Here is a 19,816-nt window from a genome sequence, read left to right as displayed (position 1 = left end):
AATAATGACTGACCCTCCTTACAATGGTGTCTGGGTGCCCCCTACCCTGGCCAGCCAGATTCACACCTTCTGGGAACATTTCACACCTCATTACTTTGATCATTGGAACCGTCCCACCAAAGCCTTATAAGAGATCAAGACCCATGAGCTTAGGCAACAGTCACAGAACCCATCACACCAGGCAAGAACCAGTGAGAAGACCACTAGGGAGCCCCAGCCAAGGAGAAGAAGACAACTAGGGGTCCCCAGCCAAGGAGAAGAAGACAACTAGGGGTCCCCAGCCAAGGAGAAGAAGACAACTAGGGAGCCCCAGCCAAGGAGAAGAAGACAACTAGGGGTCCCCAGCCAAGGAGAAGAAGACAACTAGGGGTCCCCAGCCAAGGAGAAGAAGACAACTAGGGATCCCCAGCCAAGGAAGAGAAGACCACTAGGGAGCCCCAGCCAAGGAGAAGAAGACAACTAGGGAGCCCCAGCCAAGGAGAAGAAGACCACTAGGGAGCCCCAGCCAAGGAGAAGAAGACCACTAGGGAGCCCCAGCCAAGGAGGAGAAGACCACTAGTGATCCCCAGCTGACTCCAGAGGAGATGGCTGGATATACCCAAGACCCTGATGATTACTACCAGGCCTGCTTCCAGACCAGCCCAGGACAAATGTCCTTCACGGACCATCAGGAGCCATACATAGGGGTCAACATCACCCCAATACAGCCAAAGGAATTCCAGCAAACCTGTGTGAAAGGTAAAAGTCTTATCTATTATTTATCTATATGTGTCATACAAATCTATGTACATATCATCTTATTTATCTATCTATATCATATTTATCTTTCTATATGGCAACTATGCTTGTTCTTTCTCCTATCTATCTATCTATCTATCTATCTATCTATCTATCTATCTATCTATCTATCTATCTTGTATCTATCTATCTCGTATCTATCTATCTATTTCCTATCTATCTATCTATCTATCTATCTATCTATCTATCTATCTATCTATCTATCTATCTATCTATCTCCTATCTATCTATCTCCTATCTATCTATCTCCTATCTATCTATCTCTATCTATCGATCTATCTATCTATCTATCTATCTCCTATCTATCTCATATCTTTCCACATTTCTGTCTCAGATCTATCTATTTCCTGATCTATCTGCCCACAGATATAAACAGGACAACTTTTACCATCAACTTTTTGTCATCTTTCTATTTCAGTCCATCTGTATCTCTTAACCCGCATCACAAATTCCTCTCCATTGATCTTAATCTCGATAAGAATTGATAATATTTATTAGGATTATATCTAGATAGATGTCTCATAGATATTCTAATGTATAATGTATGTATCTCATACCTGTCTATACATCGATATGTCTCCCGCATTTATAACACTAAAACTTTGATGTACATTACATTTACAGAAGAGACGAGCGAACAATTAATTGGGGAGCACAAGTCTCTAGAAGGTTCTTCATCCAAAAAGATGTTGAAGCATCAGAAGCCGATGGAGATGACATCACCTTCTGCCTTGGAACAAGTGTCTCTATCCCAGCGTAGGAAGAGGACCGTGTTCAGTAAGCACCAGCTGGACGCCTTGGAGGAATTCTTCCAAACCAACATGTATCCGGATATCCATCACCGAGAGGAACTGGCCAAACGCATCTACATCCCTGAGTCCAGGATCCAGGTATGTGAGGTCTACTAGAGTTTGGGCATTTGTGCATCCATATAGAACGCGTCACCCTTGGGGTTCTGATGGGGCTATTGACTGCTCTACCACATTGGGAGCCACCAGAACTATAAATAAAACATAAAAGTAATTTTAACTAATTTGTTGTTTTCTTCACCCACCATCAGGTCTGGTTCCAAAACAGAAGAGGAAAGGCCCGACGTGAAAAGAGCAAATCAAACCTTTTCAATAATGTGGGTGTATGTTACCCCAATATTCGTCCACTGGCCAACCACATGCAATCAGGACCAACGCCGACTCAGGCTCAACAGAACCAAACTATGATGGCACCACAGCAAAGTCAACCCCCCATGAACACACAGCAAGACGTGTTCCACCAGCCCTCTAACTCCGTGCCATACCCTTCATATTCCTGTGCCTTGTCCCGAGACAAGATGCCAATGAACCAAGTCCCCCAAAATCCCTACTACGAAGGCTCACATGCCACCAACCAACAGAACATGTATCGGAACACCAAGGCCATCGACTTGAGCCGTAGACCCAACCCGATGCCTCCGCAAATCAACTACATGGTGGACTTCAACACCGTGCCACCCAACAAGACCATCACACCAGACATGAACATCAAAATCCCACCCATCCCCATGTCTTCAAACGCAAGAAGCTCTAATGGGATGAACCCCTTCACTGTTCAGTTTCCATTTAAGATCATGAGCATCGAGGATGACTTCTACGAGAAAGGTTCTCCTGATTCCGATTCTGGTGTTAGTGATAGATCTCCGGAATCTGATTCTAAGGAAAGTATTACCTCTGTCCTCTCTAGTCTGTAAGGTGAGGAGACATCTTGGAACCAAGAACATGAGTTCGTCTTCAACAACTACAAAGGTCCAAAATTTGGTGATTTTTGGGTATTTTAGAAGATTAGAGATCAAAGAGACTATAGAGGGTCCAGACTTCCATATGGGACCTGATGAATAGACTCTAGACATGTGCTTCCTGCGTATTATACCAAGACCTCCTGTAGAGGTCATCACGCCTGGATCTTTAGGGTGTCTTCCTTATGGAGGGTCATCACTGAAGGAGAGAGAATGATCTTCTTTAGATGAATCCCTCAAAACTGTGTAAACTTAGTATTAATGCCATTTTTTTCATATTTTTTTTGTATAATTTTTCTTTTTTTTATATTGTAAATAGATTAATAAAGGTTTTTTTTTGCATCTTTTTAAAGATTTGTTCGTCCAGTTGATTTTAGGTAAAAAAAAATACATACAGGGAGTAAATAGAGAGAGGGGTGCTTATTGGTACAAACAATTTTGGCTACATGCAACACCCTGGTGGGTAATATAAGTGGTTACAGCCAAATTGTATATACTGTTATGTGTTTGATACTTGGATAGTATTCATCATGTACTGTAATACTGTCGACCATCGCCACATCTTTTGTTTTTTGGTTTTTAATGTGTGTTTTTAACATTGTTTTCTTGATGACCAATTAATAAAGTTTGTAAATTGTTTATAATGAATTGAGTATTACGAAGTATGATTTATTTTTGGATCCTATATACTTCTATTGGTATTGCATGCTTTTGATAAGTAATAGGAGTTGTTTGTTATCCATACAGACACACGGGATACTAAAATACTGGTCCAGACGTACCACTTACCAGCAGTACCAGGGAGCTATTGTGCGGAGAGATACTTACCTGCTCCAAGTAGTGATGGGATTATGGAAGGTGTATTATTATATCCATCAAGAAATCCATCTGCGCAAAATGTAGAAAACAAACACAATTACTTAAATACTCTGTGCTGCTGGAGGATCCCACTCCTCCCACTATATTAGCTCTCAGTGTGAAAAGGTGTACAAGATCAGTGCACGACTCTGCTGAAATACTCTGTGCTGCCAATGGACGCTGATGCAGGGCCCTGCAATTCACAGAACCATCAGGGTGAGAGGGTTAATACACTTTGCTGCAGTTGGCAAAGTGTTTTAGACCTAACTCTCATTCACACTCAACACCTGCAGAATAGTCCTGAAAAACTCTGTGCTGCTGAGGACCCTGCATCATTCACTATCTAACCCCATACTAATTCATTACCATCCTCTCCTCTCCTGAAATACTCTGTGCTGCTGAGGACCCTGCTCCATGTACTATATAACCTCCTATGTATCCATCACTCTCCTCTGCTGAAATACTCTGTGCTGCTGAGGACCTGCTCCATGTACTATATAACCTCCTATGTATTCATCACTCTCCTCTGCTGAAATACTCTGTGCTGCTGAGGATCCTGCTCCATGTACTATATAACCTCCTATGTATTCATCACTCTCCTATGCTGAAATACTCTGTGCTGCTGAGGACTCTGCTCCATGTACTATATAACCTCCTATGTATTCATCACTCTCCTCTGCTGAAATACTCTGTGCTGCTGAGGACCTGCTCCATGTACTAATACACTTTGCTGCAGTTGGCAAAGTGTTTTAGACCTAACTCTCATTCACACTCAACACCTGCAGAATAGTCCTGAAAAACTCTGTGCTGCTGAGGACCCTGCATCATTCACTATCTAACCCCATACTAATTCATTACCATCCTCTCCTCTGCTGAAATACTCTGTGCTGCTGAGGACCTGCTCCATGTACTATATAACCTCCTATGTATTCATCACTCTCCTCTGCTGCAATACTCTGTGCTGCTGTGGACCCTGCTCCATGTACTATATAACCTCCTATGTATTCATCACTCTCCTCTGCTGAAATACTCTGTGCTGCTGAGGACTCTGCTCCATGTACTATATAACCTCCTATGTATTCATCACTCTCCTCTGCTGAAATACTCTGTGCTGCTGAGGACCCTGCTCCATGTACTATATAACCTCCTATGTATTCATCACTCTCCTCTGCTGAAATACTCTGTGCTGCTGTGGACCCTGCTCCATGTACTATATAACCTCCTATGTATCCATCACTCTCCTCTGCTGAAATACTCTGTGCTGCTGTGTACCCTGCTCCATGTACTATATAACCTCCTATGTATTCATCACTCTCCTCTGCTGAAATACTCTGTGCTGCTGAGGACTCTGCTCCATGTACTATATAACCTCCTATGTATTCATCACTCTCCTCTGCTGAAATACTCTGTGCTGCTGAGGACCCTGCTCCATGTACTATATAACCTCCTATGTATTCATCACTCTCCTCTGCTGAAATACTCTGTGCTGCTGTGGACCTGCTCCATGTACTATATAACCTCCTATGTATTCATCACTCTCCTCTGCTGAAATACTCTGTGCTGCTGAGGACTCTGCTCCATGTACTATATAACCTCCTATGTATTCATCACTCTCCTCTGCTGAAATACTCTGTGCTGCTGAGGACCTGCTCCATATACTATGTAACCTCCTATGTATTCATCACTCTCCTCTGCTGAAATACTCTGTGCTGCTGAGGACCTGCTCCATGTACTATATAACCTCCTATGTATCCATCACTCTCCTCTGCTGAAATACTCTGTGCTGCTGAGGACTCTGCTCCATGTACTATATAACCTCCTGTGTATTCATCACTCTCCTCTGCTGAAATACTCTGTGCTGCTGAGGACCCTGCTCCATGTACTATATAACCTCCTATGTATTCATCACTCTCCTCTGCTGAAATACTCTGTGCTGCTGTGGACCTGCTCCATGTACTATATAACCTCCTATGTATTCATCACTCTCCTCTGCTGAAATACTCTGTGCTGCTGAGGATCCTGCTCCATGTACTATATAACCTCCTATGTATTCATCACTCTCCTCTGCTGAAATACTCTGTACTGCTGAGGACCCTGCTCCATGTACTATATAACCTCCTATGTATTCATCACTCTCCTCTGCTGAAATACTCTGTGCTGCTGAGGACCCTGCTCTATGTACTATATAACCTCCTATGTATTCATCACTCTCCTCTGCTGAAATACTCTGTGCTGCTGAGGACCCTGCTCCATGTACTATATAACCTCCTATGTATTCATCACTCTCCTCTGCTGAAATACTCTGTGCTGCTGAGGACCTGCTCCATGTACTATATAACCTCCTATGTATTCATCACTCTCCTCTGCTGAAATACTCTGTGCTGCTGAGGACCCTGCTCCATGTACTATATAACCTCCTATGTATTCATCACTCTCCTCTGCTGAAATACTCTGTGCTGCTGAGGACTCTGCTCCATGTACTATATAACCTCCTATGTATTCATCACTCTCCTCTGCTGAAATACTCTGTGCTGCTGAGGACCCTGCTCCATGTACTATATAACCTCCTATGTATCCATCACTCTCCTCTGCTGAAATACTCTGTGCTGCTGAGGATCCTGCTCCATGTACTATATAACCTCCTATGTATCCATCACTCTCCTCTGCTGAAATACTCTGTGCTGCTGAGGATCCTGCTCCATGTACTATATAACCTCCTATGTATTCATCACTCTCCTATGCTGAAATACTCTGTGCTGCTGAGGACCCTGCTCCATGTACTATATAACCTCCTATATATCCATCACTCTCCTCTGCTGAAATACTCTGTGCTGCTGAGGACTCTGCTCCATGTACTATATAACCTCCTATGTATTCATCACTCTCCTCTGCTGAAATACTCTGTGCTGCTGAGGACTCTGCTCCATGTACTATATAACCTCCTATGTATTCATCACTCTCCTCTGCTGAAATACTCTGTGCTGCTGAGGACCTGCTCCATGTACTATATAACCTCCTATGTATTCATCACTCTCCTCTGCTGAAATACTCTGTGCTGCTGAGGATCCCGCTCCATGTACTATATAACCTCCTATGTATTCATCACTCTCCTCTGCTGAAATACTCTGTGCTGCTGAGGATCCTGCTCCATGTACTATATAACCTCCTATGTATTCATCACTCTCCTCTGCTGAAATACTCTGTGCTGCTGAGGACCCTGCTCCATGTACTATATAACCTCCTATGTATTCATCACTCTCCTCTGCTGAAATACTCTGTGCTGCTGAGGATCCTGCTCCATGTACTATATAACCTCCTATGTATTCATCACTCTCCTCTGCTGAAATACTCTGTGCTGCTGAGGATCCTGCTCCATGTACTATATAACCTCCTATGTATTCATCACTCTCCTCTGCTGAAATACTCTGTGCTGCTGAGGACCCTGCTCCATGTACTATATAACCTCCTATGTATTCATCACTCCCCTCTGCTGAAATACTCTGTGCTGCTGAGGACCCTGCTCCATGTACTATATAACCTCCTATGTATTCATCACTCTCCTCTGCTGAAATACTCTGTGCTGCTGAGGACCTGCTCCATGTACTATATAACCTCCTATGTATTCATCACTCTCCTCTGCTGAAATACTCTGTGCTGCTGAGGATCCCGCTCCATGTACTATATAACCCCCTATGTATTCATCACTCTCCTCTGCTGAAATACTCTGTGCTGCTGAGGACCTGCTCCATGTACTATATAACCTCCTATGTATTCATCACTCTCCTCCTGCTGAAATACTCTGTGCTGCTGAGGACGTGCTCCATGTACTATATAACCTCCTATGTATTCATCACTCTCCTCTGCTGAAATACTCTGTGCTGCTGAGGACCTGCTCCATGTACTATATAACCTCCTATGTATTCATCACTCTCCTCTGCTGAAATACTCTGTGCTGCTGAGGACTCTGCTCCATGTACTATATAACCTCCTATGTATTCATCACTCTCCTCTGCTGAAATACTCTGTGCTGCTGAGGACCTGCTCCATGTACGATATAACCTCCTATGTATTCATCACTCTCCTCTGCTGAAATACTCTGTGCTGCTGAGGACCCTGCTCCATGTACTATATAACCTCCTGTGTATTCCTCACTCTCCTCTGCTGAAATACTCTGTGCTGCTGAGGACCCTGCTCCATGTACTATATAACCTCCTACATATTCATCACTCTCCTCTGCTGAAATACTCTGTGCTGCTGAGGACCCTGCTCCGTGTACTATATAACCTCCTATGTATTCATCACTCTCCTCTGCTGAAATACTCTGTGCTGCTGAGGACCCTGCTCCATGTACTATATAACCTCCTATGTATCCATCACTCTCCTCTGCTGAAATACTCTGTGCTGCTGAGGACCTGCTCCATGTACTATATAACCTCCTATGTATCCATCACTCTCCTCTGCTGAAATACTCTGTGCTGCTGAGGACCTGCTCCATGTACTATATAACCTCCTATGTATTCATCACTCTCCTCTGCTGAAATACTCTGTGCTGCTGAGGACCCTGCTCCATGTACTATATAACCTCCTGTGTATCCATCACTCTCCTCTGCTGAAATACTCTGTGCTGCTGAGGACCTGCTCCATGTACTATATAACCTCCTATGTATTCATCACTCTCCTCTGCTGAAATACTCTGTGCTGCTGAGGACCTGCTCCATGTACTATATAACCTCCTGTGTATTCATCACTCTCCTCTGCTGAAATACTCTGTGCTGCTGAGGACCTGCTCCATGTACTATATAACCTCCTATGTATTCATCACTCTCCTCTGCTGAAATACTCTGTGCTGCTGAGGACCCTGCTCCATGTACTATATAACCTCCTATGTATTCATCACTCTCCTCTCCTGAAATACTCTGTGCTGCTGAGGACTCTGCTCCATGTACTATATAACCTCCTATGTATTCCTCACTCTCCTCTGCTGAAATACTCTGTGCTGCTGAGGACCCTGCTCCATGTACTATATAACCTCCTATGTATTCATCACTCTCCTCTGCTGAAATACTCTGTGCTGCTGAGGACCCCGCTCCATGTACTATATAACCTCCTTTGTATTCATCACTCTCCTCTGCTGAAATACTCTGTGCTGCTGAGGACCCTGCTCCATGTACTATATAACCTCCTACATATTCATCACTCTCCTCTGCTGAAATACTCTGTGCTGCTGAGGACCTGCTCCATGTACTATATAACCTCCTATGTATTCATCACTCTCCTCTGCTGAAATACTCTGTGCTGCTGAGGACCTGCTCCATGTACTATATAACCTCCTATGTATTCATCACTCTCCTCTGCTGAAATACTCTGTGCTGCTGAGGATCCTGCTCCATGTACTATATAACCTCCTATGTATTCATCACTCTCCTCTGCTGAAATACTCTGTGCTGCTGAGGACTCTGCTCCATGTACTATATAACCTCCTATGTATCCATCACTCTCCTCTGCTGAAATACTCTGTGCTGCTGAGGACCTGCTCCATGTACTATATAACCTCCTACATATTCATCACTCTCCTCTGCTGAAATACTCTGTGCTGCTGAGGACGTGCTCCATGTACTATATAACCTCCTATATATCCATCACTCTCCTCTGCTGAAATACTCTGTGCTGCTGAGGACGTGCTCCATGTACTATATAACCTCCTATGTATTCATCACTCTCCTCTGCTGAAATACTCTGTGCTGCTGAGGACCCTGCTCCATGTACTATATAACCTCCTATGTATTCATCACTCTCCTCTGCTGAAATACTCTGTGCTGCTGAGGACCTGCTCCATGTACTATATAACCTCCTGTGTATTCATCACTCTCCTCTGCTGAAATACTCTGTGCTGCTGAGGACCTGCTCCATGTACTATATAACCTCCTATGTATTCATCACTCTCCTCTGCTGAAATACTCTGTGCTGCTGAGGACGTGCTCCATGTACTATATAACCTCCTATGTATCCATCACTCTCCTCTGCTGAAATACTCTGTGCTGCTGAGGACCTGCTCCTTGTGCTATATAACCTCCTATGTATTCATCACTCTCCTCTGCTGAAATACTCTGTGCTGCTGAGGACCCTGCTCCATGTACTATATAACCTCCTATGTATTCATCACTCTCCTCTGCTGAAATACTCTGTGCTGCTGTGTACCCTGCTCCATGTACTATATAACCTCCTGTGTATTCATCACTCTCCTCTGCTGAAATACTCTGTGCTGCTGAGGATCCTGCTCCATGTACTATATAACCTCCTACATATTCATCACTCTCCACTGCTGAAATACTCTGTACTGCTGAGGATCCTGCTCCATGTACTATATAACCTCCTATGTATTCATCACTCTCCTCTGCTGAAATACTCTGTGCTGCTGAGGATCCTGCTCCATGTACTATATAACCTCCTATGTATTCATCACTCTCCTCTGCTGAAATACTCTGTGCTGCTGAGGACCTGCTCCATGTACTATATAACCTCCTGTGTATTCATCACTCTCCTCTGCTGAAATACTCTGTGCTGCTGAGGACCTGCTCCATGTACTATATAACCTCCTATGTATTCATCACTCTCCTCTGCTGAAATACTCTGTGCTGCTGAGGACTCTGCTCCATGTACTATATAACCTCCTATGTATTCATCACTCTCCTCTGCTGAAATACTCTGTGCTGCTGAGGACCTGCTCCATGTACTATAAAACCTCCTATGTATTCATCACTCTCCTCTGCTGAAATACTCTGTGCTGCTGAGGACCCTGCTCCATGTACTATATAACCTCCTACATATTCATCACTCTCCTCTGCTGAAATACTCTGTGCTGCTGAGGACTCTGCTCCATGTACTATATAACCTCCTATGTATCCATCACTCTCCTCTGCTGAAATACTCTGTGCTGCTGAGGATCCTGCTCCATGTACTATATAACCTCCTGTGTATTCATCACTCTCCTCTGCTGAAATACTCTGTGCTGCTGAGGATCCTGCTCCATGTACTATATAACCTCCTATGTATCCATCACTCTCCTCTGCTGAAATACTCTGTGCTGCTGAGGACCCTGCTCCATGTACTATATAACCTCCTATGTATTCATCACTCTCCTCTGCTGAAATACTCTGTGCTGCTGAGGACCCTGCTCCATGTACTATATAACCTCCTGTGTATTCCTCACTCTCCTCTGCTGAAATACTCTGTGCTGCTGAGGACCCTGCTCTGTGTACTATATAACCTCCTACATATTCATCACTCTCCTCTGCTGAAATACTCTGTGCTGCTGAGGACCCTGCTCCATGTACTATATAACCTCCTATGTATCCATCACTCTCCTCTGCTGAAATACTCTGTGCTGCTGAGGACCTGCTCCATGTACTATATAACCTCCTACATATTCATCACTCTCCTCTGCTGAAATACTCTGTGCTGCTGAGGACCTGCTCCATGTACTATATAACCTCCTATGTATCCATCACTCTCCTCTGCTGAAATACTCTGTGCTGCTGAGGACCTGCTCCATGTACTATATAACCTCCTACATATTCATCACTCTCCTCTGCTGAAATACTCTGTGCTGCTGAGGATCCTGCTCCATGTACTATATAACCTCCTATGTATTCCTCACTCTCCTCTGCTGAAATACTCTGTGCTGCTGAGGACCTGCTCCATGTACTATATAACCTCCTATGTATCCATCACTCTCCTCTGCTGAAATACTCTGTGCTGCTGAGGACGTGCTCCATGTACTATATAACCTCCTATGTATTCATCACTCTCCTCTACTGAAATACTCTGTGCTGCTGAGGACGTGCTCCATGTACTATATAACCTCCTATGTATTCATCACTCTCCTCTGCTGAAATACTCTGTGCTGCTGAGGACCTGCTCCATGTACTATATAACCTCCTATGTATCCATCACTCTCCTCTGCTGAAATACTCTGTGCTGCTGAGGACCCTGCTCTGTGTACTATATAACCTCCTATGTATTCATCACTCTCCTCTGCTGAAATACTCTGTGCTGCTGAGGACCCTGCTCCATGTACTATATAACCTCCTACATATTCATCACTCTCCTCTGCTGAAATACTCTGTGCTGCTGAGGACCCTGCTCCATGTACTATATAACCTCCTATGTATCCATCACTCTCCTCTGCTGAAATACTCTGTGCTGCTGAGGACCCTGCTCCATGTACTATATAACCTCCTATGTATCCATCACTCTCCTCTGCTGAAATACTCTGTGCTGCTGAGGACCCTGCTCCATGTACTATATAACCTCCTATGTATCCATCACTCTCCTCTGCTGAAATACTCTGTGCTGCTGAGGACCTGCTCCATGTACTATATAACCTCCTGTGTATTCATCACTCTCCTCTGCTGAAATACTCTGTGCTGCTGAGGATCCTGCTCCATGTGCTATATAACCTCCTATGTATTCATCACTCTCCTCTGCTGAAATACTCTGTGCTGCTGAGGACACTGCTCCATGTACTATATAACCTCCTATGTATTCATCACTCTCCTCTGCTGAAATACTCTGTGCTGCTGAGGACCCTGCTCTGTGTACTATATAACCTCCTATGTATTCATCACTCTCCTCTGCTGAAATACTCTGTGCTGCTGAGGACCTGCTTCATGTTCTATATAACCTCCTACATATTCATCACTCTCCTCTGCTGAAATACTCTGTGCTGCTGAGGACCTGCTTCATGTTCTATATAACCTCCTACATATTCATCACTCTCCTCTGCTGAAATACTCTGTGCTGCTCTGGGAATCTTTGGTCACTTGAGAATTCATAATATGGTTATTTTCCACTGTGAACCCACACAAAAAATCAGTGACAATCCTGACAAGTCTGAGCTGCACTATGAGGACCTGCCCTGAGTGTTCACACCTCGCCCCACCCTGCCCGGGCAGACGGACTGGCACCTATGTGCACCCCTGGATGAATGAGGTGTTGGGCCCCTGCTGGGGACATCTGTCACCTCCACGTCACCTGTGCCCCAGGAATATAGCGCCATTATCATACGGGTCATTTACAGGTAACACATCCGTAACAAGGTATAATACAGCACAGGAATATAATATAATATCCACCATAGTGCACTGTAATATAATATAACGTACACCAATATGTATCGTAAAGCAATACAATGTAATATACGGCTATACTGTACAACGTAATGTAATATATGACCAAGGTCTGAAATATAACGCAACATCATATACAGCAATACAATAATACACTGTAACACGGCATAATATATAATCTACTCGAATACCTGTAATACCATTGTATTATAATGTAGTGTTATACATGGTAATATAAAATATATCGTATACTGTACAGCAAATTAATATTCCATAATATAACATAATATACTACAATACAATGTGATATACTGTAGTATGCTACAATATAAGGTAACATATTATATGGCAATGTACTGAAATATAATATACAGTGACACCATTGTATCATACTGTAGTATTATACACGGCAACATAATATACTGTAAGACTATTGTATCACACTGTTATATACAGCAATATATATTTACACCGCAGTATAATACATGGCAAAACATTATAATATAGTGCGCAGCAAAATAATATACTATAATAAATATAATATACTGTAATATAATACTTGGCAACATAATGTACCGTAATACTAATACATTATACTGTTATAACAAGCAATATACAGTACAGGCAGTCCCCGGGTTACGTACAAGATAGGGTCCGGAGTTTTGTTCTTAAGTTGAATTTGTATGTAAGTCGAAACTGTATATTTTATAATTGTAGATCCAGACAATTTTTTTTTTTTTGCCCCAGTGACAATTGGAGTTTCAACATTTTTTGCTGTAATGGGACCAAGGATTATCAATAAATCTTCATTACAGACAATTTTAAGCTGTTTATTGCAATTTGGGACTATACTAAAGCTTCCAGAGAGCTTCACCAAAGGTCACAGTGTGCAGAGGGGTCCGTCTGTAACTATGGGTCGTCTGTAAGTTGGGTGTCCTTAAGTAGGGGACCGCCTGTACTGTTATAACAAGCAATATACAGTACAGGCAGTCCCCGGGTTACGTACAAGATAGGGTCCGGAGTTTTGTTCTTAAGTTGAATTTGTATGTAAGTCGAAACTGTATATTTTATAATTGTAGCTCCAGACAAAAAACATTTGCCCGCAGTGACAATTGGAGTTGAAACATTTTTTGCTGTAATGGGACCAAGGATTATCAATAAAACTTCATTACAGACACCTTACAGCTGATCAGTGCAATCTGGGACTATAGTAAAGCATTCAAAAGCTTCACCAGAGGTCAGAGGGGTCTGTCTGTAACTATGGGTTGTCTGTAAGTCGGGTGTCCTTAAGTAGGGGACCGCCTGTATATACACTGCAGTATAATCAATGGCAATACAATGTAATATAATACAGAATAATATAATGTAATACCATAGTATCACACTGTAATATAACATACACCAATAAGATATAGTGCCGTGTAATATAATATATGACAATACAACATAATATACAATAATACAATAGAGTACACTGTAATATAATATAATAATACAGAATATACGTCCTATGGATAAGCGGTGTCAGATGTACCTGGCGACCGCTCATCTCCATCACTGCCGGAATCTGCCAGAGGATCAGCCAATTAAGAAGAATATTACAAATTAGGCCCCATTCACACTTGCATTTTTCCCACGTGTGTTCTGCGCATGCTTTTGATGTGTAGAACTCGCATTGCACTCCGACCCATTGTATCTCAGCATGCGCTGCTTTTGTAAGTCACACGCGTGAAAATGCACCGCACAAGTCTATGGAGACGCATCAAACCTCGCAGTCTGAGACGCACGCAAGTGCAATGCGGATTTCACTGATCAATTGCCACAGAAAAGATGGAGCTCAGTCCTCTGCGCATGAAAAACGGATTGGGGAAAAAAAAAAAAAAAGCTCATGAAAAACTGAGACACTAAACAAACTCTGACTGAAAACTGATTGAAAACTCATGTGTTAACGAAGTGTTAATAAATCACAAAATGTAAACACTAATGTTAACAGTGATGTAATTAGGCGACTCACCTCATCTCAACTGTTGTAATGCGTTTCAAAACCCAATGAAAACACCACCGAAACGCAACATGTGACCGCGCCCTTATACTTCAGCGCTGCATTCACAATTCTGCTGTCTGCCAATAAAAATGAACGCACATCATGCAGTGTGTTTTCCAAAAATGCAAACGCAACAAAATGCAACAAAAACGTTCAAAATCACAACAAACATGCGACAAAAACGCAACATGTCACTGTCCTGAGGCTGTGGTCACACGTACCGCTAGACGTCCGTTCATAACGCAACGCTAGCGCATAGGGGGAGGTCCTCGGCCCGAACGCACATGCGTTTCCAGAGAAACGCATGCGATCGGCTTAACAATCGCATGCGTTTCCCTGGAAACGCATGTGCGTTCAGGCCGAGGACCTCCCCCTGTGCACTAGCGTCGCGTTATGACGGACACTTGCGTTTTTGACGCTCCAGAGAGCATAGTAGCGTTTGGAACACATATGCGATTGTGCAGAGGCTATATGTTGCGTCACGATTTTTGATGCGTTTTTGATGCATTCCAAAGGCTGCTTTCCCATGTGGTGTTTTTTTTCTCACGTTTTTAAACGCATCCAAAACAAAAGTGTGTGGGGGGGGGTGGGTCTGCCTAAAATGCATGCATTTCATTGCAAACGCATATGCGTTTTGGCCAAACCCCCTCCCACAAACGCAGGAAAAACGCCACGCGGGAAGGCGCCCAAAGGCTTGATCCTTGATCACATGCTGAGGTTACATTGCGCTTCCACTGCATCTGCTAAAACCAGTGTAACCTCAGTGCGTGATCAAGGCTGAAGCCAGTGGAATGCATCAAAAATGCAACGCACAACGCGTTGCAACGCATTGTGTGAATGCGCCCTTAAATTAACGCAAAACACCGGCGGCTCGTTCCCGATCGCAGGCGTTTCCATAGAAACTCCGATGCGATCGGACCGCCCCGGTGGGCACGGTTTTGTCTGCGTTTGCAAACGCAATGTGGGACAGCGCCCTTAAAATGCAATGAAAACGCAACCAAAGAGCAACGTGTGAACAATTCGGACATGACTATTTACATTTACAAAACACAGTGTAAGCTCGATGTTAACGCATGTGTTAACGACATGTTAACAAAACACTAATGTGAACACATTGTTAACACGTATGTTAACATCGTGTTTATATTTCGTTTTGTAAACACAAATGTTAACAGTAATGCAATTAGGCAAATCACCACCAATGGAAACGCAACCAAAATGAGTTACGTCTGACCGCGCCCTGAAAAACACATTACATTTGCATATTGGCTTTTTCAATGGGTTTTAGGTTAAAGTGTTGGCGTTTTCTCCCATGTGTTTTTTGAGGTACATTTCCATTGCGTTTTTCAAAGTGGTTGCGTTTTTGAAAACGCCACGTGTGTCACCGGCCAGAGAAAACGCATTCATTTTCAATTATAAAATGCCAGGCTTGTCACCGGCCTGAACATGGCCTCACAGCGATGATCATGACCTTACACATTTTTGGATTTCTGGTGAATCGTGGAGCATGACGTTACCCCACCCCAGCCCTAAAATGTTTATTGTAGGGTGTAATCCAGCCCCCTGCAGGAAGCCATGAGTTCCCCTCCTCCTCACACCTCATCACCCTGCGGCCTGCACCTCATAGTCATATAAAAGGCCTGAGGCCTAGGAGCCTGAGGAGATCAGACATGGCTGGATTTGAGCAGGTGCAGGGCGGTTACAACTACCTGTCTATGGAAATGCAGGCCGTGCTCGCAGGTAAGTGGTCCCATAGCAACAAGATGGCGGCCGCGTGTACAGTCAGGTACAGGGGTGGAGCGGGTTTATTGTTGCCTGCCAGTGGTGTGTATCTATGCTATGTGGGGCCTATTCCTGTCCGGCCTGTTATCACAGATGTTGTTTTGGCTGAATATTTAAACCTTGCAAAAAATGGAGCTGGGAGAGGCTTGGCCAAAAATCATGGGCCTCATTCACACGGTGTGTCTAGAGATGAAATCCAAAGGGTGAAGACACACATGGCGTTTTTGGGCCGTTTTTACTAAGTGCGTTTTCAGATCGTTAAAAAACGCATCCGTTTTTTAAAAACGCATGCGTTTTTGAAAATGCATGCGTTTTTGTCAGTTTTTCCAAAATTGCGCAATGAAAACGGACAAAAACGCATGCGTTTTTAAAAAACTGATGCGTTTTTAACGATCTGAAAACGCACTTGGTAAAAAACGGCCCAAAAACGCCATGTGTGTCTTCACCCAAAGGCTTCCCACGTGTAAGGTCACATGTAAGGGTGATGCCACACATGGTGTTCTTTAACCCATTTTTGGTGCATTTTGAAGCAGTCTGTTAAAGCCTGTGGGGGTTTTTTTTTTTTTTTTTTTGGAAACTCATCCGTTTTACCAATTATCTTAATTAAAATTGGTCAAAAACAGGTGTGTTTTCAAAAAATGCACGTGTTTTTGGACGGACTGCTTAAAAAACGGGTTCAAAACTCCGTGTGGCATCACCCTGAGGTAAATTAACGCAAAACACCGGCGGCTCCTTCCCGATCGCAGGCCTTTCCATAGAAACGCCGATGCGATCGGGCCAAGGCCTGCCCCGGTGGGCGCGACTTTGTTTGCGTTTGCAAGCGCAGACAAAGCGCCACGTGTGGCGCCGGCCTGAGGCTGCGGTCCCATGTTCTGCTAGCGTTGCGTACATACCAGAGCACTTGTGTACGGGGGTAGGCCTAGGCCTGATGTGTTTATGGAAACACATGTGATCAGTAACCAGACCCCGGGGTCTTGTATTGTTTAAATGTAAGACATTGGGGCCTGCTTAAAAATCGCATGCGATTCCCTGGAAATGTGATTGGGCTGAGGCCTGCCGGCGTTGGAATGTTTGACCACGGCCTTGGGTCACACGTGGCGTTTTTAAGCAGTCCGTCCAAAACACATGCGTTACTGCCCAGTTTTAATTAAGATAATTGGTAAAACCTGTAGAAACCAATGTGTTTTTTGACGGACTGCTTAAAAAAAACCGGGCCGTTGTGTTTACCGAAAGCATTAGAAACGCAACGTTACCTCAGCATGAGATCACGGTTGGAGGCTTTGAATTGCATCTCAGAAAGCACAGTGTGAACGCAGCCAAATGCGTTTCTAACAAAACTTGTGTGTTTTTACATGAGTATTGCAAAACAAGTTTTTGGGAGATGGACATGATTGTAAAGGTTTGTTGCATCTCACCACTTTTTTTTTTTTTTATTGCAGACAACCTGAAGTCTGACTTTCCACGCGACCACAATGCCGTTCACTGTCAAAAACAGAACGTGGTGGAAAATCCTATTGGTAAAACCCAGGAGGAGCAGGAGTGTGGGGCATCGCAACGCAGGACAAGGATCTCTTTCACCAAACCACAACTGAACATTCTTGAGGTTTTCTTCCAGACCAACCCGTACCCAGATATTCACCACAGGGAGGAGCTGTCCAAGTGCCTGTCCCTCCCGGAGTCCAGAATACAGGTACGTTCCATCACTTCTCTGGACACCATATGAACTAAGCCTGCCATTTACATACTGATCCCCTCTTCCTGGTCCTCCACCACCAGACATCTAGAAAGGTCTGGGCCTAAAGGTGAGCAACGGTGACAGATGCTAGATTCCATATATTGGGTTCAATCTAGAGGTCCATACCAGGTACAGGTTGCACCCCGGACAAAAGGATCCGATATCCAGCCAGTTGCGGAACTCTTCAAAATTCTTTATTAAGGCACATATTTTAAAATCCACATCAAGGAGGAAAAACGCCGATGCGTTTCGGACGGGCTAGCCGTCCTTAGTCATGGCAGGTTGCACCCCCTCAAGGATCTCCTATGACTAACTCCGCTTGTACATCTTTTCAGGTTTGGTTTCAAAACCGAAGAGCGAAGGCGAAACGAGAGACTGTGTATCCAAAGAAACAACCGGTATTGATAGAATATTTTCCAGATGATAAGACTGGAAACCAACCCACAATACGTCAGCGGACCTTACCACACCAACAAAAAATGGTGGCCACTACAAATTGGGTGAAGACCCTAAAGCCAAATCTCTTTCCTCAGCCACAATCTATGGGTTACCATCCATACCTCTATCCATCACGCCAGGCACAGCCTGTATCCAGCAAGACGCCTTGCCAAAGTGTGCCCTATGCCCCCAACATGGGGGTCCACCAACAAGTCTACAACAACACAGTCCCTGTGATGGGAAGTCAGACTGTGGGCGCTGGCAAAGGGTCTTCTTCTCATGTACCCAACGTCTTTGATTATAATTGGTTTCCACCAAACTCCACCATCATGTCTGAGATGAGTGTAGGTGCCCCGGTCACAAGGGACCTGAACTCTTACAGTGGACTGAACCTCTTCCCTGTACCCAAACCACCCCCAATGTCCACCGCCCGCAGCCACCTCCTCTACAACCAAAGCTCCACGGCCTCGGATTCTTGTCTCAGTGACCGCTCCATAGACTCTGACTGGGAAGACCTATTCACTTCAAATGAGGTTGAAGATGTCGTTTTGGTTCCTTAATTAAAGAATCATCAAAATAATCGGAATTGTAATAAAAAAAGTAATGTTGTATATGGTGGGTGATGTAATATATGGTGCATAGTTTTATTGTAGCTGGATTTTATTAGGGTAATGTATTTAAGAATATTTATATGGTGTCACTGTGTACACTTAAGATCATGTGAATAAAGATGGCTGTACACGGCATCTGCTGCCTGAGTCTGATGGGGGAACCAGGGTTGGATGATATCACATGTGATCTTGGCATGGGCCCTCAGCTTCTGTCCATGGAGCCCATGGTGGGGCGGGGGTTTAGACGGCTTGGGCATGTGCCAAGAAGCTGGTTGGCCGTGGTCCTTGGTTATCTAGAGGGATATGTTGGATGAGGCCTATAAACCTTTTTGGTGGACAGCTATTCCTACCAACTCTGATTGAACATGTGTTCAGTAGTGAAGAGGCAGCTGAACATGGGATTTTAAGTAGTATGTATGGACACCTCCTTTAAACTGTGTAGTTTTCAGCCTCTGTCTCTAGGAGGTAACTTTTTAATTGGTGGGAGCAGGTTAAGCATGCTCCCTACACCTCCGATTTATCAATGGGAACGGTGAAGATGGATAGTTTTGTTTCTTGTGCATAAGCTGCATCTCCATTGTCATGACCGATCCATTCTCATGAGTGGTGGGATAAGAATGGGCCATCAACATTGGATTAGGAGTCACTGCCCCA

At 44.0% G+C, this 19,816-nt stretch overlaps 2 protein-coding genes across 2 annotated transcripts; both read left to right on the top strand.

Moving 5' to 3' along the window:
- Positions 1-1,409: 1,409 nt before the first annotated feature.
- LOC140120404 (homeobox protein Mix.2-like) lies at positions 1,410-2,591 on the top strand. Its single transcript, XM_072139460.1, has 2 exons — positions 1,410-1,688; positions 1,859-2,591. The coding sequence occupies exons 1-2, from the start codon at positions 1,485-1,487 to the stop codon at positions 2,519-2,521; spliced, it is 867 nt and encodes a 288-aa protein (XP_071995561.1). The 5' UTR covers positions 1,410-1,484; the 3' UTR covers positions 2,522-2,591.
- Positions 2,592-16,176: 13,585 nt separating this feature from the next.
- Positions 16,177-19,295, top strand: LOC140120952 (homeobox protein Mix.1-like). The gene is made up of 3 exons (XM_072140013.1): positions 16,177-16,336; positions 17,818-18,068; positions 18,449-19,295. Exons 1-3 carry the CDS (start codon positions 16,267-16,269, stop codon positions 19,109-19,111), a joined length of 984 nt encoding a protein of 327 aa, XP_071996114.1. The 5' UTR covers positions 16,177-16,266; the 3' UTR covers positions 19,112-19,295.
- The last annotated feature ends 521 nt before the right edge of the window (positions 19,296-19,816 follow it).

This window comes from Engystomops pustulosus, chromosome 3 (assembly GCF_040894005.1).
Source record: "Engystomops pustulosus chromosome 3, aEngPut4.maternal, whole genome shotgun sequence".
In the NCBI taxonomy this organism is placed as follows: domain Eukaryota; kingdom Metazoa; phylum Chordata; class Amphibia; order Anura; family Leptodactylidae; genus Engystomops; species Engystomops pustulosus.
The sequence above is the reverse complement of the archived record's forward strand: the minus strand, read 5'-3'. Positions and strand labels throughout refer to the sequence as shown.